Source organism: Leuciscus leuciscus, assembly GCF_965113295.1.
Source record: "Leuciscus leuciscus genome assembly, chromosome: 3".
NCBI lineage: Eukaryota > Metazoa > Chordata > Actinopteri > Cypriniformes > Leuciscidae > Leuciscus > Leuciscus leuciscus.
In genome coordinates, this window is record NC_138727.1 from 30,988,080 (window position 1) to 31,011,763 (window position 23,684).

General features: G+C 36.2%; 1 protein-coding gene across 1 annotated transcript; it reads left to right on the top strand.

Moving 5' to 3' along the window:
* Window positions 1-147: 147 nt before the first annotated feature.
* Window positions 148-23,154, top strand: itga6b (integrin, alpha 6b). The gene is made up of 26 exons (XM_082164749.1): window positions 148-399; window positions 11,679-11,806; window positions 11,896-11,975; window positions 13,183-13,444; window positions 13,825-13,956; window positions 14,691-14,904; window positions 15,410-15,603; window positions 16,506-16,594; window positions 16,699-16,826; window positions 17,089-17,178; window positions 17,435-17,496; window positions 17,619-17,782; window positions 18,109-18,255; window positions 18,980-19,095; window positions 19,326-19,479; window positions 19,567-19,650; window positions 19,733-19,812; window positions 19,928-20,005; window positions 20,113-20,215; window positions 20,378-20,551; window positions 20,656-20,754; window positions 21,076-21,186; window positions 21,810-21,905; window positions 22,028-22,153; window positions 22,306-22,405; window positions 22,971-23,154. Exons 1-25 carry the CDS (start codon window positions 227-229, stop codon window positions 22,366-22,368), a joined length of 3,147 nt encoding a protein of 1,048 aa, XP_082020875.1. The 5' UTR covers window positions 148-226; the 3' UTR covers window positions 22,369-22,405; window positions 22,971-23,154.
* Window positions 23,155-23,684: the final 530 nt, after the last annotated feature.

Consider the following 23,684-nt stretch of genomic DNA (forward strand, 5'->3'; position numbering starts at 1 on the left):
GAATAACCAAAAGAATGCTGAATAATGAGGAAAAACGAAGCCCCGTGCTGTACTGGCAGGTAGAGGCACGGCAGAGGGTGGAGACGGGTGGAGGAGGAGAGGAGGAGAGGAGGGACGTAAGAGAGATTCCTCCCTTATAGGCATCCACAAACCTAGCAGAAACGGGCTGCAAGTCTTAACTCTAAAGCACGAACCCGACACGAACGGGACTCAACTCAACAGCACAATGGGATCTTACAGGACTTTAACCTTACCTCTTCTCAGTTTTTTGGGATGGACGCTGATCTCTGCCTTCAACCTGGACACAGATAATGTTATCAGGAAAACGGGAGATCCCAACAGCTTGTTCGGTTTCTCCCTGGCAATGCACCGACAACTCAGACCATCTGATAAAAGAATGTAAGCATTTATTTCATCCTCTTTGGGGTTCAGGTATCGTGGCTTTCTTAGGGAGTTTAGCAGCAAGTTGATCAGGTACTTTGGTTGTTAAACATTTTTGTCATTTCAACTATGTAGCTGGTAATATGCACAATTGCACATCCACCCCTAACCGTAGGCTACTGTAAGACATATTCGATCGCCCCCATTGCACCAGTTCAAGAGCATTAAGGGTGATCCTTAAATCATTAAATCGAAAATGAAAACTCTGCAATCATTTACTCACATTGCCTGATGTCGTTTTAAACCCGTATTATATATTTTTTCACCCTGGTGAACACAAAATGAGAATAATGTATTTTTCATGCAAAACAATGTAGGCTCTCATGAGCTGCCCAAATCTTAAAAAGTCGCAAAATCACTGAATGGTATAACGTAGACCTCTTGGATTTTCTGAAAGCCATACGATTGTAATTGTGAAAGAAAATACTTCAATTGAATTATGACTGATAATTATGACATCCCTAGCTCTCCTTGAATCGTCTTCAAGAGAAGTAGCGAATGATTCACATGAGTCGGATGTTTTAAATGAATCTGTAGATCCATTACAGGGTCTGAATGATTTGAACCGAATGTGTCCGACTCACTGACTATCTAAGATGAAGATTATTAGTGAATAATGACTTAAATTTGAGTTTGTTTAAACAAAGCTATATGGCAGTGAATGTAGCAACAACAACAAAAAGAAAGAAAAAAAGTAACGTGGGCCAGACATTTATGTATACAAATTTGGAACAACATGAAGGATAGTAAAAAATAAAGAATTTGATTTGGGACTGTTTGTTATGCATTGCGCAGCAGCAGTGCACTAGAATGATATTTCAGAATAAAAGGTACATGAGAAAGACAGCTGCTGAAAAAGGGCATTTCAGGGCATAACTTTAACCACCCAACAGTGTGCTCATTACTTGGAAATAGTGTGCATATTTAGCTTCATTGGGGTCATTAGAGATGTCCAGTCTCCTTCTCCTTTCTCACTGTGGAGATGTCTGTTCTCCTTCATCCTTTGACTTCAAGCACTGCAGGGATTAGATTGTTGGTAGGATCCTTAGCACTTAAAGTTATTTGAGAGACATAGACTTTAGACAGTGTTTCTAGAACATATTTTATTGAATTTTCAGTCATGACAGTTTGATATTGTTTTTGTGGTTCACTTAAAAAAACACACTGTGTTGCCTTGGCAGCACCAGACACGCATTGCTAGTTTCAAGCCTAACACGCAAGTGAAAGAATGTGTGCAGAAGCCTGTAACTCATTCCTCAAACTCACTACTGCCATCAACCATGGCAGCACAGAAGAGAGACTGCCAGGATTGACCTCATGGTGATCCTGCAGAGTCCACCAGTTATGCAAGTGACTGATGATGAGCTTTAGTGTAACTGCTTAGAACATGTGTGAGATGTACATTTACATTTAGTTATTATTTAGCACATGCTTTTATCCAAAGCAGCAAATAAGGAACACCACAATCTGTTTTATCATACAAAAGCCAACAATTCTCAAAGTACTGCAATATCAAGTTGACGAGTAAGCACGACCACCACATAAACAAAACTGCAGAAAAGTTAAAAAAAAAATTATATAGGAAGTACATTATAGTTGAGGTTATATTTCCTGTAAAATTCAAACTTCATACTCATGGTTAGCAGAAAAGCAGTTAGACAAAGTAAGACAAACTGGAGTTTATTAGCAAATCATCACTAATTTTGGTCTTCCAGCTGAATTGTGCAATTTTTTTATGGATTTATGATGTATTTCAAATATTTCAAACCACACCCAGTGTATGAAAGTCACATTTATGTGTGTGTGTGTGTGTATGTGTGTGCTCTGACTCATATCCTCAGTGTGTATCTCATGCATGGGCTTGGCAGACTGGCTGGCTGTGTTGGAACACAACAATTCTGCTTGTTAGTAACACATGCCCTACAGGTGTGTGTATGTGTGAAGGTGATTCACATTACTGCAGGCCAAGGCAGGGCAGGGTGTGTGTTGGGGGCATTGATGTAGCATTCCTTGGCTTGTCATATAGCTGGCACGATGGAGCTGCTGTGTGTGTATGTTTGTCTGGCACGTTAGCTCTTTTGCTCAAGTGAAAAATAGTTGGGAATGAGGAGCATACCTGGACAGTGATTCCATTCTTCTTCTGTGTGTGCTCACTACAAAAACACATAATGCTGATAATAACAAGCCACTTTTTGGACTGTTTTAATACATCTAAATGTTGAAGGGATAGTTAATGCAAAATTAAAATTATTCACTTTCTCTCCTGTTGTTCAAACCCATATAGCTTTTATTATTGTGTGGAACACAAAAGGAAGCTGCAAAGGAAGTATGTTTGAACTACATGATTGTAAGTAAATAATAACATCATTTTCATTTTTGAAAACACAAATGCAGAAAAAGAGAAAATATATCTTGATGTCAAGTGGGCTACATGAAAATCCTGACCAGGACCTGTTTTTTATTTATTTTTTTATTACCAATATCCCTATCTAAAATACTATTTCTCACTGCTATTATAAATATTATATCTCATTGCAGTTTTTTCACTGATGTCTCAGTTGTCAAAGGTGTGGAATATTAACTTGTAGTTGTAGTCAATATAACATTAGGGATGTATTGTATTGAGTACCCTGGAGTCTCATTTTATTTTCTGTGTTACTTTGTGAAATGGTTCTGTTGCAACAGAGAATATGTAAGAATACTGGGAAACACTGCACCAAGTGTGCCCAGACTTCAACATAACTTGGCAGAAAGTACGTTTAAGATCTAAGCTCTCACTGAACCTGAGCCCTGATCTTGGCACTAGCAATTCATTGGTTTTGACTTGCCAGTACTCCACTGAAGCAGGCTGGTGGTGCTTTCACAATGGGAGTTGTTTCGTAAGACAATTGAAGCACTTTCTTTCTTTTTTCTTTTTTTGGAAAGATTTCCACCAATATCCACCAATTTTACTCATTCATTTAATTAATAAAATGCATCCTGGACAACTGAGTGAAGGATCGCTTACTCACCTGCGAGTCAACAATTGTGCAAAAAGAACGGTTTTAAACTTTACTGGTTTGTGCAGCAATGACAATTTATCAACACCAAATTTACCAAATGAATGCCCATACATATAAATGCACAAGACATCACAGAAAATGCAGTGACAGATTATGTGAAGCAAGCACATCCAGAGTTCAACTAATGCAAGTATCTAACTAAATAAAATAACAATGAGCGTTCAATCTGAAAACCAGTAACACTCTGACATTGTGAGTGATGTAGTCACGAAATCACGTAATGTTGGAATTTGAGATCCTCCTTTTGAAATCCGATCACAGGTGGTCACAGGAGACATGTCCTGGTGTAAGCAGAACCTGAGTCTCTGTGGGGGCAGGGGTCTCTTTGTCTTAATCAACATTCACAGTTGACTTTGTAACATATTTTGAAGGTTTCTTTGGGTATCTATAGTGTTTCCTGGACACATGTGTGAACAACAATAATCAAAACTTTTTATCTGATTTGGCTTTAACATATGGTGGAATAATGTAGGAGGAAAACGTTTTATATACAATAATATGTTGGCCCATATCCCAGAGAGCAGTGGGTCCATTTGGCATGGAAATTGGCTATCTCTTCCTCTTCCTGTGATTCTCTTAGCTTCCTGTGCAGGAGTAGCAATTCATCTTGGGCTGAATTTGTACATCAGTGAGAACAGGCAGCTATTGGCCTTATACATCACTGTATTGCATTGGCCTATAGAATAGTCTCAAGGATTATTATCCTACTGTAGTTTGTCCACAGGATGCATCATGCCAGCCCCACTGTCATGCTAGATCCACACCTCTCTGAGAAACTTAAACAGTGTTCCCCACTACAGTGTGCTCATGGGAAATTGGGGATGCAGGTAGAAATTTGATGTGTCATGTCCCGATACCATTTCTACTCTCCCTCCATCCTTCCATCCCTCCCTCTACTTTCTTATTACTACAATCACCAATGTAATGATGTCAAAAGTCCATCAATTATTTAAATTTAAAGTGGCCCCATTTAAACAAGCTGTAATTTAATTGATATGAAGCAAAAAGCTTTAATAAATTATGCACCGTGTGGGACAAATAATGCCTTATTCTGCTGCTACTATATCAGAACAACACATCCCTATTCTTTTTTTTTTTCTGAATCCATTATTTCCTTGATCATCTTTAAAAGTATAGTTCACCCCAAAGTAAAAACGTTCATCGTTTACACACCCTCATATTGTTACGGTTATGTTAAATTTGTTTCTTTATTAAGGACTTTTAAGTTGCTCATCTTTGTTTCCTGTGTTCTCTGTTCCTGTTTGATCGTTAATTGCTATGTCAATTCATTAATTATCACACTCCTGTTTGCTATTTGCTATTCAGTTCGTTATCACTGTGTATTCAAGTTCCTCTTGTGTTGCTGTTCAGTTATCAGTTATTGTTTGTGTTTAGTGCACACTGCTACGCGTGTGGTTTATTGTCATTAAAATGACTTTTGTTTTGGAACTGGTGACTCATCTTCATCTTTCGAACTTGCAGTATACACGACACATATCTTTACTTTTTGAAAAACAAATATTTTTAATATAATTTAGAGATTTCTGCACTGAAAGTCCATTCCACCAAAACTTTTAAGCTTCAAAAAAATCATAAGGATAGAAAAAGTAATTATCTGAATTTAGCGGTTTACAAGTCTTCTGAAGAAACAAACTGCTCATACAGTGATGAACAGATTTAATTTAGGTACATAGAGCACATCAAATATGGCCAACGGCAACTCGGTTGTAATCGTTTGATGCATGACAACAAACCTCTTTGAAAGCATGTTTGAGCTTTTGACCACGGCGTTATGGGTGTGCCTGACGGGCCTAGGACCACCCACTTTTCAACAGGCCCACCCAAAACTTTTCTTCAAAAATAAAATAAACTTTTTATATATTTTAACTTTGTCAAGAATAATTAAAAATCGGCAAATAAGCTCAAAATTTGTGCTAAAATAGTCTAAATGTTTTCAAAGTTTCATAGATTTTAATCAAGCTCTAATTATGTCTCGTTGTGGCTCCTATGGGGCGAGGTGACGTCACCTAGCAACAGTCGAGTTTTCAAAACAATTAAAAAAGCTGGTTATGTCTATTTTGATGTTTCTGCGCAAGTTCAGCAGACAGTGAGGTTCGGGATTGGATGTAGCTGTTAATCTTTGTGGATGAATTGGCGGTAGCCTATTGTATTAGTTATTATCTTGTAGTAGCCTATAGGCTACATTTTAATGCATCTTCTCTGTATAATAAGCCAAGCTCAGTCTGTTGTTAATGAAATCGAAAGAAATGAATGTTGTATGAAATCGTCAAACAGGTCTATTGCCACTTATGACCGGATTTGATTGAAACTGTTGGGCAGTGTTGTTGATCTGTTGAAAACTTAAAACAATTGAACTGAATTGTGAAATATTCGGCTTCATGTTATACGAGCAGAACTAAACTATGTTTTGGGGAAATATTGGATTCCTGACCACTTTTACAGTCTATAGGCCTTAGGTCTATAGAGAGATGCGCTAAAGCACAGCCAGGTATGATGCGTAATGGAGATTCCAAAGCGCTCTTCTTTGGTCAGAACCAAGAAGAGTGATCGCGGATAGGTCCGTCATGCACCGAAACTTTTTAAAATGCAACAAAATATTTAAAGAGCATCAAGCTATTAAAATCTCTATTATGTAAGCACAGATTTTTATTAGGTTAAACAGTGATGTGATAACGTTTTTAATTTAAGGCCCACCCACAATTGGTCTGGCACATCCAAAACTGGAATCCTGGCGCCGTGCCTGCTTTTGACTACCATATTTAATGGGCTTTATGTATGTAAACCTGCAGTTTACTGCATCTGTAACATTCCAGGAGCTATGATAAGGGGGCCACTAAGACTTGTCTCTAAGGTCTTGAATAGTATATTCTATTGAGCCATGGAGAAAGATCAACCCCCCCAAAAGATCAAAGCTCCACTCCCCCTTTTTCTTCTCAGGCCCTGTGAATGTTAGCGATGGCCCTGGCTCTATCAAACACCATATTTTGTGAATATCCATTCCTAGACTTATGTAGTCATTCATTTATCATTGCCTTAAGGGAGTCGGAAAATCTTGTTCTCCAGCAGCACCTATGTTGTGCACAGTAGGTCAGGTAATATCAGTTTGCACTCTGTATCTTTAAGCCTTGAGTCTTTGAAATGTTTGAAGCACATCTGGAGCTGTAATTCAGCTGCTGTCAGTTCGTAATGTGAACCATGACACTCCAAACCTCCTCAGCAGAACCAGCTCTTGCACCATAGCAGTGGCCGCCTCTGTAGATTCTTTAAAACACCAATGCTTAACATTCCATACAAAATTATGATAAAATTGTTTGGCCTAGTACACTATATTACCATGATTTACTGCTTCTCAAGTAAAAAAAACAACAAAAAAACTTGCTTTTAGCCAACAGTGAGTAAACAAGTGTTGGTTAAGAGATGTGACAAAACATTCAGATAAAGTTTTGAATTAAAGACTAATGCAGTGTTTTGGAATTTGGATATAATTTGGAATTATTGCTAAAAGAAGTGTCAAAAGAAGTGAGTGCAATGGTTAAAGACGTCTGTCAAGCGTGTTTACTGATAGCTACATTGAAAAACACGTTCTGTGTGAATGGTCCTTTAGGCCGTGTGTCCATCAAAGCATTTTTTTGTTTTCAATGAGAGCGCTGCGTATTTAAAAACGGCAGCAGCTGCGTGACCATGTGCTGAGCATTTATTTCACGCTGAGTGCTTGGCATTTTTTTCTGGGTGCCGAGTTTAAAAGTTTTCGACTTTGGGTAAAACGCAGCGCTCATCACTGTTTTACCCAGCTTTCCAATCACAGAGGAGGAGAGGCAGGGAAAATGCCACACTGACCAACTGTCACCCTGCTTGTACAACGAAAACAAGAGCCAGAGCATATACTTTATATTGTGTCGGCATTTCTATATTCAGATCTAGTAACACTTATGCAAATATTCTGTATCATAGCAAGCAAAGTGTCTCAACTGAAAAAAAAGCTAAACTGCTAGGTGTTCTTTTTAGAAGAGTGCCTGGTGTGTTCAGCTGGTTAAAAACACTTTGGTGGACACACGGCCTAAAGCCTGAGATACACTACACGACTTTTAAAAACTGAACAGATTTTAAAACACTATCATACATTTTCCGTACACTTGCCACATTATTGCTGACTTTGTAAATGGTAACAGAGAAAAACTGGGCATCAAACGAATGAAGATCACACCAGACAAGTTGTTCCGAATCCGAACACAACAAACTCACACAGGAACATGTGCCTCGTTGCTTTAAGACACAGATGAAAATAATATATGCTCTAATAAATGCAAAATGTGTTTGAAATCCTCCAACTGGATGGATTCCTAAAGCTAAAAAGTATGTGTCCATCATACACGACATGTTCTGCAAAATCTGTCAACTCCAACTGCCCAATATCTGGACACTGGTTAGCTAGCTAATAAACTAGACGATTCCTCCAGGCTGTTTAGTGTTTAGTGCATTCCAGCCTTAAGTTGTTTACGTTTCAGAAATTATTTGTTTCTACGGCAAAGCTCATAAATGCCAAAATGAATCTTAGTGTGGATTTGTTGGTATTGACAGCAAAATTCACATCTTTTCTCTTGTGTAATCAATAAAGTGCAACAAACAACACTGGCTAAATGGCATAACAGAAATTTGTGTAGAAGTTACTACCGTTAGCAGCCATTTTGGGTGTTACATGATGTCACAGTCAAATTGGAGCTTTCACAAAATTATGTAAGGACAAAGATATGTAAGGACGAGTTGGAAACTAAAATTATGATAATTCTGACATGGCATACTCAAATGCACCATAATATTTAGCTAGCCAGATTAAGTTTATTGACAATAGTGCCAAACTCTCTTACACTTTCATGTCTTGTGCTCTGCAATTATTCAAAAGATTCTTAAGATTTGAATTATAACAAAATATTGCAGTTGAAATAGATATTATCCTATTGGTTATTGTCTATATGACTGTATTGTAAATTCACCAGCCATTAGCCTATAAACTTTTAATGCAGGCATATTGCTGATTTATGAACTGATTGAAATAATATATTTGGTCAAACATCCCAACACATGAGTGGCTAGTGTTGCAAGAGTAAAAAAAGTATTCTGCAAAATACTTTACAAGATCAGAGTAACCTTTTTCCATTTGCCAAAACAGCATTTTTTTTATTTTTATATTGAAACTATATGAAATGCGTTAGAAGTCAAGACCATTTGCTCTCTAGAATGAGTAATTGCTTAATTGTTTCTTTCTCATTATGTTGAGAGCCTGGAATAGTTAACAGATGAGACATAATTCTCTGTGTCTGTATCATTATTGAATGCCAGTGTTGGACTCTGGCCTCAGGACACATGAAGCTCTATCTCTGAATGAGCTCTCAGTAAATAGAATACTTGTCCTCTCTGTTCTCTTTCCTTCTATCGCTTTATCCCTCTCACTTTATGAATCTTACATCTTTCGGTTGTGCTTGTGGACTTTTTTTTTTAAGTTTTAAAATAAAAATGTTTAGTTCTTGTGTGATGTTCTCTCCAATTTATTTATTTATTTATTTATTTATTTATTTATTTATTTATTTATTCTACCTTGGAATTGTGGCCTTGTTTATCCTGTATATATATATACATACTGGTTACATCCCCCTGGGGAATGATTAATGGAGACACGTTACATCACCCACAATCACACACTACCAGACTTTCAAGTTGTTTCAAACACAACAAACTCATTCAGGAACGTGTGCCTCGTTGCTTTGAGACACATGACTGATGAAAACAATATATGCTCTAAATTATGCAAAACATGTTTGATATCCTCCAACTGGATAGATTAAGATTTGTGAAGCTAAAAAGTCTGTTCCCACTGGCCAGCATACACTACATGATTTTCTGCTAAATCTGTCTACTCAAACTGCCCAATATCTGGAGACTGGCTAGCTAGCTAATCAACTAGCGTTGATTCCTCCAGACTGTAAATTGTGGCAAAAATCTAGGCAAGAGTTGTGTAGTGCATTCCAGCCTTAAGTTGTTTGTGTTTCAAAATTGTTTTGTTTCTACCCAAATCATTTGGGGTTTGCAGAATGGAATGATGCTGTTTAGGAGTTGACTGTGATCCAGATTATAGCAATTTCCTGAAACGTGTAGGTCAATTTAGATGCGATGCGGGTTCAATAACAAAGCTTTTAATGAAATGTAGGGGTTTTGTGTGCAGTCATTTTCGGAAATCTTGCAACTACAGAGTATGTATCAACCCGCTCTCATGAGAAAATTTAACTATTTTACGAGCTGGCAATTCCGTATAAATTTGTATGGTTTGATTTCTTCGAAAATTTATGAAAAAAGTAAGCATGAAGGTCCGCACCTAAACAGAACCCTCAGTGAGGCGTAAGCAGATCCTATGAAAATGTATCAATGAGATTGTATAAATTGAATTTGGCAAAAACATAAAATAGTTATGAATTGCCATGCCAGTGTGTGTGTGTGTGTATGTGTGTCACGGTCTTGGACTCTTATTTTAATATTCTTTTCTGTGTCCTTTAGTTCACGTTTTCCTTCTCTGTTTAGTTTTGGTTTCTGATCATGTTCTGTTTCTGTGATTATTTATAATCATCAGTTTTTTTTTAATCTCCCACATACAGTATGTACTTTCTGTTCAGTTCAGTCCTCTGTTGGTTATTGTCTGTTCATGATTAAAGTCAATTTTGAATAGAATTTTGGCGTAATTGAGTTTTGAACTGTAATGAACTATTACAGTGTGTTTATATGAGAATATTTTTTATGAATGTTTTGTAAGTAAAATCTTTTTTTGTTTTTCTTATAATGTTAAAAGACACTAGAATGTTTTTTGTTCTTTGTTGGATGTGTAATGTGTAATGTAGATCATTTCAGCCTGTGCATTGCATTAGATTTAATGTAATCATGAGCATTTTCATCAGATATAGCAATCTGTATGCTCTTGAGAGTGGAATGAATAGCAGGTATTCAGTGGCTATTTTTGCCCAACACAGAAAAGTTTGTGTTGCCCTTTCAGAAAAACAGTGCTGTCTCTGTCTGTTTGGAAAATGTGACTCTAAAGCTATTCTCTTTTTGTGATCCAGACACAGAGTCTTGGTCTATATGCTTGTTAAGTCTTAGGCACAGAAGGAATTGGGATTGATGGAATTATCAGTAGATCTAGGCATGAAATACACTTATGAAAATGGGGGGAATTCCCACCCCTAAATGCCTTGTGTGCATTCTATTATTCTAGAAACATTATTATTATTATTCTATTATTTTATGCAAAAAAATATATGCATCTGCAAAAGGTAAAACCAGTGTATGCATCTGTAAAGTTCTAGGACATTACCCATTGTTATTATTCCTTCAGGATTTTGGTGAGGGAATTGTGGGACATGTAGGCTTTCTTTCAGTCAGACCCTTTTTGTCTATGCCCACAAAGAGAACTTGTGTAGCTAAAATCTGTGAAGTGTTGGGATGAATGTTATCGCTGAGCCAGTCAATCCAAAGAAAAGAAAAGAGCCTTTCACTCTCATAAATGAAATGAAACCAGAGATACAGCCATTGAGTGGTGGATACCTAGGCTTTCTGTGGCCTACATTTTCTTTTATTCAGAAGAGAAATTATCTTCTCTTGAGTTTTTCAGTGGAAAGAATAGAATGAGTGCCCTCTCTAATACACAGTGTGCATGTGTTTTCAGTGTGGGCTGCTGAATCTGCATTGTTTCTACTGAGGATCCTACTGAAAACCCATGTGTGGGGAAATACAAGATAATGATGCCATGAAGCCATTTACTTATTCAAAATCACTGTAACAAGCGCAAATATTGCTCCAGACTTTCAATTGTTGACTGAGTCTGTTGCAAAGAGTGTATCAGATTTATCATTTATTAAAACTATTATAAGATCGCCATTTTTACCACATTATTGGTCATGTTTCCGCAAAAATTTTTTTTTACTTCTTGATAAGCATATTAACCCTATTCACACAATGATCATGCCAAGTATGTTATCTGCTTTGGTTACTGAGTCTCTTTTGTGTAATTTGGAGCTGCTTTAGCAAGAAGAAGAATGAAAGATCATATATTGTTTAATATTAAATTCACAAAATTGCAAATCCATGAGTACATTTCTGTTTGTTGGTTTACAGGTTGCTGGTTGGTGCCCCAAGAGCTAAAGCATTGTCCAAGCAAACGTCAACAATTACGGGAGGGATGTACAACTGTGACATAACTTCTCCCAGTCAGTCATGCCAACGAGTAATGTTTGACAATGACGGTAAACGCAAACACATGAAAACATGACACATTATACGTTATAATGAGTTTGTGTGTGTGTTAAGTGAGGTATTTTTATTGTGCATGTAGAAAACTTGCAAACCGAAAATAAGCAAAACCAGTGGATGGGAGCTACTGTACAGAGCCAGGGACCTGGAGGAAAGATATTGGTAAGAGAGAGAGAGAGAGAGAGAGAGAGAGAGAGAGAGAGAGAGAGAGAGAGAGAGAGAGAGAGAGAGAGTGTGTGTGTGTGTGTGTGTGTGCGTGCGTGCGTGCGTGCGTGCGTGCGTGTGTGCGTGCGTGTGTGTGTGTGTGTGTGTGTGTGTGCGTGTGCGTTTAAATTAGGGAAGCAACAATATTAAAAATCTGACCAATACCTTTAAGCCAATAATTATTTTCATGTTATGGCTGATGACCGGTAAATGCAGATATTTAGAATCATATTAAGATATTAAAATCGATCATGTTATATGCTACAAGTAAATCAAGGAATTACAGATTAGCTAAAGATGACATTGCAAGTGTAAAAAATTGAGGAAATGAGCAAGCCTATAACCGATATGGAACCGATATCCCATAGTTTTAATGTAAATTGCTGTACAAGAGCTAGTTGTCATGTCTGTATATCCCTTAAAGAGATTGTTTACCCAAAAATGAAAATTCTGTCATTATCTATTCATCCTCATGTCACTAAAAACAAATGTAATTATGGTCCAAAGTGTTTAGTGTTTATCACAATGAGGCCTCTTCAGTTTTGTGTGAGGAACAAGCTGAAATATACATAAAATTTACTGTAAATCATGTATTCCACCCTAGCTTCTAAAATCCTATTCAAATATTTTACATGTCCAAATCAACAACAAGATAAGTGTGTACAGTTTGTCCTTCTATAAATAAGTGCGTTCCTGCTAAATCAAAATTTCCCCTTTAAAAGACTGGAATAAGGTGCACTACTTCGTATGGACTTGAATGAATACATTTATCCTGTTATCACATTAAATTGATCAAAAGTGACAGTAAAGACATTTAGAATGTTACACAATATATTTAATAGAAAATTTAAACAAATTTTAATAAAGTACATTTTAAAATATATTAAATCAGAATACAGTCATTTTAAATAGTGATAATATTTCACAATATTACTGTTTCTACAGTATTTTTGATCAAATAAACGAGCCTTAGTGAGTATAAGAGACTTTCAAACATAAAAAAACCAAAAACATTTTACCGACACCAAACCCGATGAACAGTAATTTTTTGGCTGAAATATATTTTTGTAACAGTGCAAAGAAATGTGTTTATTTATTATTTAGTTTAGTTAATTATGTTATTCATTTCATTGATTTAATATGAACTCACCGTGTCGCTCTCCAGGTCTGTGCGCATCGCTACCAGCGGCGCTTATTTGTGAACACAGCTCAGGAGCTACGTGACGTGACGGGTCGTTGCTACGTACTAAGTCAGGACCTGACGATTGATGCAGGCTCAGATGAAGATGGAGGGGACTGGATGTTCTGTAACGGGAGAAACAGAGGACACGAGCGGTTTGGTTCATGCCAGCAGGGTCTGTCTGCTACATTCACAAAAGACTATCACTATCTGGTGTTTGGAGCACCGGGTGCTTACAACTGGAAAGGTATTGGAGGATTAAAGTGCTTGTATTTACTGCATGTATGTATTACGATCTTCATGGTAAATTTCATGGTAAATCTTATTATTTCTGGCATATTCAATATTCAGTGAAAATCCAGTTTACATCATTTGTTAAGGTTAGATCAATTACAATGGCCAATGTCGAACAAAACCCATAATTCCCCACATTCGTGGCGCCCTCATGACGTTAGTACATCAGATTTGATTTGTCCGTTCATTGCATCTGACGTATTGTATTTTATCCCCCACTATTTAAACTTTGACATCTTTGCTCCATCTCTCCACTCATTCACTTTCTCCATCCTCAACCCTTCACCCTTTTCCTTTCCTTGTTCACTCACTCCTCCACTGGATGGATATCAGGAGTGGTGCGGGTGGAACAGAAGAACAGCTCTCTGTGGGATGAAAATATTTTTGATGATGGCCCATATGAGGTTGGAGACGAAAGCCGACTGGATCCAGACCTGGTGCCTGTCCCTTCCAACAGTTATTTAGGTGAGTCCATCCTCACATAACAATCCATTCATCATCCATATCACCCGATCATTAGTCCATCATGTGACTCGCTAAAGAACTCGATTAAGTGAATAAACTTTTCAGCACAGTTTTAACATGGGTGTCGGTAGGATGCAAGGCATAGATATGTATTGCCTTTCTTACCTTTTGTTTGGATTTACTCCTTTTTGCTTCTATTTGCCTATTCTACTTTGACTTCTAACTTTGGCTGTTTGCTTTATTGAGTACAAATCTTGTTTGTGAAACTGTAGGTGTGCTGTTCATGTCTAGCATATCTAGTAATCATCCTGATCAGTTTGTGTATCAGTCACCTCCCCTTCAGGTGGCCAAGGAGAACATTTATGATGTGGTATCCAATAGCTATTTAGGTTTGTGGGATTTCCTGGACGCCAACTTTATCAATTATTTGCGTTCATCCTGGTCATTATACATTCTATACATTGTGTCGTTTTTGTGAACAAAATGTGAATGTTGTTGCTACATTACTGTGTTTTGTTGTTGTTGTTGTTGTTGTTGTTGTTGTTGGTTTCTTGTTTTCATTCACATCGCATGGGTAAAATGATGGAGTGTCCAAGTCAATCAGAACCATGAATGTTCACATTCATGTTGTTCGTAGGTTATCATTGCATATTTCTTAATCACTGACATAATTTCAGTATTCTTTTGCTTAACAAATCTTTAGCAAATCTTCTGATTGGTTGTATCTGTGACAGGTTTCTCTCTGGACTCTGGAAAAATGCTGACCAAGAGGGGTCAGTTGACTATAGTTGCTGGGGCTCCAAGAGCCAATCACAGTGGGGCAGTTGTGCTATTAAAGAAGGAAGTAGGTCAATCATCCTTGTTGACGGCTGAGTACATACTAGAGGGTACCGGACTTGCCTCTTCCTTTGGTTATGACCTTGCAGTGCTAGACATCAATGGAGATGGGTAAGATCCAAAATACATCATTATATTATATTATATTATATTATATTATATTATATTATATTATATTATATTATATTATATTATATATTATTAAATATTTTATTTTTATTTTTATATTTTCAGTTTCATCTTTGTAATATTTGTAAGATCCAAAATACATCATTATATTATATTATATTATATATTATTAAATATTTTATTTTATTTTTATATTTTCAGTTTCATCTTTGTAATATTTGCATTTAGTATGAATTTTTATTTATTTCAGTTTTCGTTTGTAATATTTTTAATTTGTTAGTATCTTAACCTTTAATTATTTTATTTCACTTAGTTGTCAAAGCAACATTTCAAATTTTTCTTTTAAGTTTAAGTTTTTAATCTAATAATTCTAATTGAACTTAATTTCAATTAATACAATGTATATTTATTTTATATATTTTTTGATCGTTTTAGTTACCAATCATTACCAACATGTATCATTTTGCTGCACTGATTATTAAAACAGGTGGCAGGACATTGTAGTCGGAGCACCTCAGTACTTTATTAAAGAAGGTGATATCGGTGGGGCCATCTATGTTTACCTTAATAAGGAAGGGGCTTGGGACAAGATCACCCCCGAGAGGTTTGAGGGACCAGCCAATTCCATGTTCGGTTTGGCTGTGGAAAGCATGGGAGATGTGAACCTGGATGGTTATCATGGTATGTGCTGGTAATGCAAACAGTTTCCAGGAAAGATAAATAGAGAAGAAGAGATGCCATAATGTACATACATCGTGATGACACTCTAGAACTCACATTAAATATATACATAATAAAAACATTAAACATGCATTTAGAAACATACGCTAAACATAACATAACCTACTCCAAATCCTCAAATTCTTAAAGGGATAGTTCACTTTGAAATTAAATTTTGGTATGTTTTAGCTTACCTCAAGGGCATCCAAGATGTAGGTGTCTTTTTTTCCGCAGTAGTTTCAATTTTGATATTTTTAGGTCAAACCGTTCTTGTCTGTCAGTCATATAATGCAGGTCTATGGTCACTGTCTCAAAGAGCATGCACAGAGTCCAAATTAAAACAATTCCCCATCGTAAGTACACATTGATGGCCTAAGACACGAAACGAGCGGTTTGTGTGAGAAAACGAACAGTATTTATATCGTTTTTACCTCTTGAACACAGCCGCGTCCAAATGATCTGAGGGCGCGGGCGGGTATAGATATATACACTAGATGTCGCCTTGGCTACTGCGAAACCGTAGCCAATGCGACATCTAGTATATATATCTATACCCGCCCGCGTCTCTTTGAGACAGTGACCATAGACCTGCATTATATGACTGACAGACAAGAACGGTTTGACCTAAAAATATCAAAATTGAAACTACTGCGGAAAAAAAGACACCTACATCTTGGATGCCCTTGAGGTAAGCTAAAACATACCAAAATTTAATTTCAAAGTGAACTATCCTTTTAACATTACACTTATATGTGAATCTATATAGAAAATAATATTAAAACACTTTTATAGTAATGATATAGAAATTATGATAATCACAAAGATAATTTTTTATTAATATAACTTGTAATTTATTTTCTCAGATGTTGCTGTCGGTGCCCCATATGAGAGCGATGGAGCTGGAAACGTATATATATTCCATGGTTCACCTAAAGGCCTAACAAAATCCCAGGTTTAGCCATATATTCACTTTTCTTTTCTTTCAGTTGTCTTTCAGTGTTAATACATTCTTTCATTTACTCATTTTTTTAAATAACGTATATTCAATCATTTCAGGTTCTTGAAGGAAAAGATCACAATGTGAAACTCTTTGGATACTCTCTTGCTGGGAATATGGATATGGACAGAAATTCTTACCCAGATCTGGCTATTGGATCTCTCTCTGATTCAGTGCTTGTGTACAGGTATGATCATATTGATAGACAACATATCATTATTTTAAAGGATTCTTTATTAACAATGAAAGAACACTATTATATATTAATCATTGATTATATTTATCATTAATATTATAATACAAATAATTTAATAATAGTATTAACATGCATTATTATGTCTTCATTTTATAAAATGGTGTAAAATGGCTACAAAATTTGCTATTCATTTAGCACAATAGATAAATTGATAAATTCACTGAATGCATTAATTATGTGTTTTACACTATAGGGCACGGTCAGTGATCAACATTGAAAAGACTGTCACCACCACACCAAAGGAGCTAGACCTTACTCAGAAAAACTGTGGTGACAATATATGGTGAGAAAACTATAAACAAAACAAGCAATCCTTATAGGGATAGTTCACCCAATAATGCTAATTCTGTCATTAATTACTAATTCCTCATGTCGTTCCAAAGCCGTTCATCTTTGGAACACACATGAAGATATTTTTTGATCAAATATGAGAGCTTCCTGTCCCTCCATTGACAGAACATTTTTGTGTGAACCAACCCTTTAAACATTTTACCAAATGGTAAACCTTTTCTGAAGCAAAGCTTTATTTTGTGTTCTAGCCTTAGCGTGAAAGCCTGTTTCAGTTTTTCTGCCAACCCCAAAACCTACAGTCCTAACCTGCGTGAGTTCATGTTTCTCAGTAATTGTTCATCTGTGTTGTCCAGAATCTCATCTCTGTAAACAAATGGCAATGTTTTTTTGTTGCTTTGTATGCTGATGAACATGTCTTTTTCTCTTCTGCAGAGGTGGCATACATTATCAGAGTTGAATCTGAAAGGAAGAAACTTAATCTTCCTTCTAGAGTCATCTTCACCCCGAGCTCAACCAATGAGTATGAAAGCAAAGGGAACGTATTGCTCAAGGGTCAGGGCACAGAAAGCTGTGTTACGAGAGACCTCAGACTGCAGGTACAGCAGATCAATAGCAGCTTTACAGCATCCCATTTAGAGGGTAATATAATAACTACTGAGTGACATGTTAACGGAGGCCCGCACATGACATGCAAGAAAAATAAATCAAGGGAACGAATTAGTCATGTGCAGGGCTCCGTACATGTTGTTTAAGTAGCAACATAAATTGTAACAACAACGCAACAGTTTTACCATAATATAGTGAAAAGGAAGTACTGCCACCTAGTGGTGATTAAATTGGGATTGTTTTTTACATCAGGAGTGTCAATGTTAGTGCTATTATGTTAGTGGATTTTAATAATGCAAGTATGTCATGTTCAAAGGAAACCCTAAAAGACAAAATGAGAGGCATTCCCATTGAAGTCTCTGTGGAGATCCTGAAGCCAACCGCTCGCAGGAAGAGACAGACTGCTCTCCCTAACCTGCTTCCCATTCTGGACTCCAGTCAAGAAGCCAGTACTGTCACCAATGTAACCACCTTCTTCTTAACCAAAGTGTTGATAACAATAATGAGCTTTACATCTTTTTTTCAGCTATATACCATATCATTACATACATTACCGTTCAAATGTTTGTGATTGGTATGATTTTGTAAAAATGTTTTTGAAAGAAGTACCTTATGCAAAAAGACAATTAAAACAATTATATTTTGAAATATTATTACAACAACTGTTTTCTATTTTAATATCTTGAAAAAATATATAATTTATTCCTGTCATGGCAAAGCTGATTTTTCAGCAGCCCATTCTCTAGTCAGTGTCTTCAGATTTCTGATCCTTCAGAAATCACACTAATATGCTGATTTGGTGCTCAAGAAACATTTATTTGTATTTATCATAGTTGAAAATGGTTGACTTACTGTCACGTTTGATCAATCTAATGCATCCATGTTGAATCCTGAAATTCAAAAAAAAATAAAAATCTTACTGACCCTAAACTTTTGAATGGTAGTGTATTATCATATAATAATCAGATTAATTACACAACCATTATTCACATTAATCAATTATATCAGATAGGCTACATGTATTGAGTTAACTATTTAAAATAAAAAATAAAACATTTACATTTTCTGTTTGTTACTGTTCAGTTGATTTTATATTTATAGCTCTTAAAAAAAAACGCTCAGCTTTTTCATTATATTATACTTTTACATCTCATTCAGTATTAATTCTGAATCATACTGCCTTTCAGGTTCAATTTATCAAGGAAGGATGTGGTACTGACCATGTATGTCAGAGTGACCTGCAACTACAGTATAAATTACACTCTAGGGAACCAAACAGGGACATCTTTCATCCATTACCTGAGTAAGTTTTTATTTGTTATTGTATATTTGTGGGGGGGGTTCAATTAAATGACTATCATGTCATATTATTATGTCATAACTGCACACTCATGTCTTGTTTCAAGTGACATCAGTTGCGTAATTCTTGAAAGCGAATGAGCAAAGTACTCTTTTTTAATCAAAGCAAATGGCAAAAGAAAGTGCCATGAAGAAGAGTGTATCTTTAATCTCTCTGTTTCTCTTTCCTCACAGAGAAAATGGAGTTCCCATTCTGTCTCTTAGCGATCAGAAGGACATTGCCCTGGAGCTCAAGGTGAACAACAAGGGTGAAGATGCTTATGAAGCGCAGCTGACTGCCTCGTTCCCCAAATCCCTCTCTTATTCTGCCGTTCGCACTAAATCTAGTGTAAGTCCAGCTGCCAGATATAGAACTTATTCGTTGTTTGTTATTATTATGAAGAATTGGTTTTTAAGTGCTCTTAAATCTTTACAGGAAAAACCGATCAGCTGTTTAGCCAATCAGAACGGGTCTCAAGCTGATTGTGATCTTGGAAATCCGTTCATTAGAAATGCAGAGGTAAATATTTAAAATGATATTTGACAATATCATTTAAATAGTTTGGACTTAACATTCATGAAAAAAACAAACACTTTTTCAGACAACTTTTTACATCATTCTGAGTACGGGAGGAATTTCTTTGGATACCACTGAAATTGAAATTGACCTTAAACTCAAAACGTGAGTGACAACATAACACTGGATAGTATACAGGCACATTATCAAAGCTAATTTAGCACTAGCCATGTCCATATTTACATATTGATGTATTCTTTTTGCTTTTCGTTAATTGCAGGACAAGTGATCAGAAGCAGTTACCAGCAGTCAAAGCCAAAGCCATTGTTAAGATCCAACTGCTGTTGTCTCTCACAGGGTAGGTTTGTAAACAGCAGTGTTATTTCTCAGTTACACTTCTGATGATGATATTATCAATGTTCTGTCTTTGTAACATCATGTTATGTCATCGTGTATCATCTGCAGGGTAGCTAAGCCATCTCAGGTCTACTTTACTGGAGAAGTTAAAGGAGAGAGTGCCATGAAACTGGCAACTGATGTTGGCAGTCCAATTGACTATGAATTCAGGGTAACTATGAGATTTCCTAACATCATTGAAGGAATTTTGTACATTTACAATTCTTCCTTTGATTGTATGAGTATTTCTTTAATTGCATTCTAGCTATCAAACATGTGAAGATATTTAGTAGCCTGTTAAAAGATGGATCCTGTTCATTATACTGACTGACAGGTTACTAACTTGGGCAAACCCCTCAAGTCGTTCGGCACGGCATCTATGATTATCCAATGGCCTAAGCATAACTCCCAAGGCAAGTGGCTGCTGTACCTCATGAAGATAACCTCAACCGATTTAGACAGCTTCAGCTGCTCCAAACCAGATGAGGTCAACAAACTCAGTTTGAAGGTAGTCCTAATATCATAACTACTGTCAAAATGATCTTTAGTTTTCATAAATAGAAATAAAAGATATGCTTCTATAAAGGAATTAACTGATTATGTGTTATCTAGGAGCCTTTAGTGTCACGAACTAAACGTGAAATTGGGGAAACTCCGGCAAAAGAGGGAACAGTCTCTCTTTTTACTGACAAGAGGAAATACACAGTTTTGGTAAAGTCACTCAAATATTCAGAAAGTATTCAGACCCCTTAATTTGTATCACATTTTGTTATGTTGCTGCATTATGCTGAATTGATCACATCAGTCTACACTAAATTACTCACAACAACAAAGCAAAAAAACGTATTTGTGATAACTTTGCAAAAAGAAACAAATCTGAACACATTGGCAAGTATTCAGACACATTTAAGCATAAGGCTGCAAAACTGAAGGGGGCTGGATATTTTCGGAATGCATTGTATGTATTTCCTTAATGAAATTTCATTGATAATCAGCCTCTTGTTTGTAATCACTGGCTTGTTGTGTTTTTAGTCCTGTGAGGATGGGGCGGAGTGTATAACATTCAGATGTCCTCTAATGGGAATGGACAGCAATGCTGTCATTAGCCTGAGAGCTTACCTTTGGAACGCTACCTTCCTGGAGGTGAGTGTGATCTTTCATTAGAGGTGTGACCCTCATTTTTAAATGGTTACATTTATTCAAAAACACATGGAATTCATACCTACAATGATCTGAATGCAGATCCTCTATGATGAGCCAGATTTAAATTTCCCAATTAAAATTCAGAATATAATTTGAGTAAATAATGTCTGGATGATAAAAAATAAAATAATAATAATAATTCTTTAATAAAATGAAAATTCTTGAAAAGAAACTTTATTTGGTAACTTTACGTCTATCTATCTATACATATTATTATTATAACTATATATATGTATGTATATATATATATATATATATATATTAACAAAACTGCTTCACTGCTTTTTAATATTAGAAAAAAGTGTTTAAGTCAAGGTAAAATGCCATGTGTAAATTACTTTTTACTTTGCAAACTATGTTTAAAAACCTTTTATGAAAATCATCATCATATAAGATGCGTTCACTCGTGTGTATTCAAGATGTATTTTTGTTTTTTCTTGATGGTTATATCACATAAATCATAAAAAAAAAACATGAAACGAACTTGAATACAGAGTAACATTTCTATTATTACCCTTGTCATTTGTAAGTATACTTTTGCTAATTTCAACTATTTCTTACAGGAATATTCAAAATTGAACTACATTGATATTATTGTCAAGGCATCACTCGATTTCACCTCAGCTACAAATATACAGCTGAAAAATGAGCCAGCCCTGGTGAGGACATTTACAGCATTTATTCATTCTCCTTCCATGATTTGTTCCATGTTTAATAATTTGACTTGATATGCAGGGCTTAGTAAAGAATGCACTTTAAAATACAATTTGTCCTGTTCCAGGTACGCGTTACTGTGTTTCCTGAACGCAAAGTAGCACAGTATGGTGGTATGCCCTGGTGGGTCATTCTGGTGGCCATTTTACTAGGACTCCTCTTGTTGGGCCTACTGGTCTTTCTGCTTTATAAGGTAAGGTCACATGACTAAATTCACAACCTAACCCATTTAGGATTACCTAAACCTGTTTTTACCTTCATTTTTTTCAACTTTGACAAAGTGTAAAACAGATTTTCATTCATATGACATTACGTATTTAAAACAGAAACCTTTACCCCTTTTAGTGTGGTTTTTTCGGCAAAAGCGACAAAGAACCTGAAAAAGAGAGGCTGACTTCAGATGCGTAAAGTGAAACAGACAGAGAACGAGAACCTCTTTCTTAGGGTAAAAGAACTCACAGATCAAGTTGACCTGTGTGCTCAGAGCTAGCATGAAAGGTTGGATTAGCCAATGCTAACCTACTGCTGTCTGATGCACATGCTGCCTGTCAATGCCAAATGTGGGGTAATGGTGGCAGTTTCCATGGCTTTCATTGCTCAGTGATAAGCAAAATGCTATGAGGAATGCAAACTAATCATGTATGAAGTCGTTGTTGTTGGAAAAGGGTTTATACATGTTTGTGTTCACTTTTACTCAGCTTCAGGTGCGTGTGACTGTGTATGACTGAATGTCTGAGTCTCTAAAGCTCTTTAAGCCTGTAGATGTGGCTTGATTCAGGAACTTGCACATTTCTCTGGCCTGCTTGGGTTATTTATCGGAGCATCTCTCTCGCTTTCAGCACATGATTCTTGCTTATGTCTTCTTCAAAACATTGAATGTTTTGTTCTGACCTCATTCTAGGCATGCTGCACACACAACATCACTATGTCTTTGTTCGTTTTCCAGTAAAAATGATGCTGTTGAGCATTGTTAGCATGACGCTATGCTAATTGCCTGTTTTTCCGAACAGTGTGGATTTTTCAAACGCTCCAAGTATGATGACAGCGTCCCCAGTTATAACGCTGTGCGGATAAAGAGGGAAAAGAGGGAAGAGAGGGACTATATGCCGGGGAAAAAGGAAATGGATCCTCCGGAGAAGAAACAATGGATGACTTCTTGGAATGAGAATGAGAGCTACTCATAGCTAAATGCTAAACTGAAAGCAAACCAAAGACTTCCTTCCCAAGGCCTTTAATGCTTACTTTTGCACACACTGATCTCTTCTTACTGTTAATATTCCATCAAAACAATAAAGGAAACATTTGAGATTTTATTTCCGGGATAGGGATTTTTAAAGATACTTGAGTTTTGTTTTATATTGAAGTTTGCGTTCATGTTCCACCCAATTTGCATATCATAGTTTAAATTCACTTCAACAATGTATATACATTTAATGTATTTATTCTCAACAGATTTTTCTGTTGTACAAAGGCCAAAGATTAAAAGTTTTTGTTTTGTTTTATGAATGGCTTGTGTGGGCCAGGACTTCTTGATATCCAGCTCAAACTGCCTGGATGAATGTAAATATTTGTCTTTGGATTTTTTTTTTCTATTTGTTGCTTATTTTTATGTCAGGTACATATTTCATTTTCATAGGCAAGTGTTCACTGTACTTTAACTAAAACTGGGACATATTTTATTAGCAACTACTTTGTTATAATCAGATGTTTGATATGATATCAGT

Bases quoted from the DNA above. Each gene is read 5' to 3' on its own strand.
- itga6b (XM_082164749.1), top strand. From the start codon at position 227: ATGGGATCTTACAGGACTTTAACCTTACCTCTTCTCAGTTTTTTGGGA. The intron at 13,957-14,690 runs GTGAGTCCATCC...TATCTGTGACAG, and splicing joins CCCTTCCAACAGTTATTTAG to GTTTCTCTCTGGACTCTGGA. The intron at 16,595-16,698 runs GTTTAGCCATAT...CAATCATTTCAG, and splicing joins AAGGCCTAACAAAATCCCAG to GTTCTTGAAGGAAAAGATCA.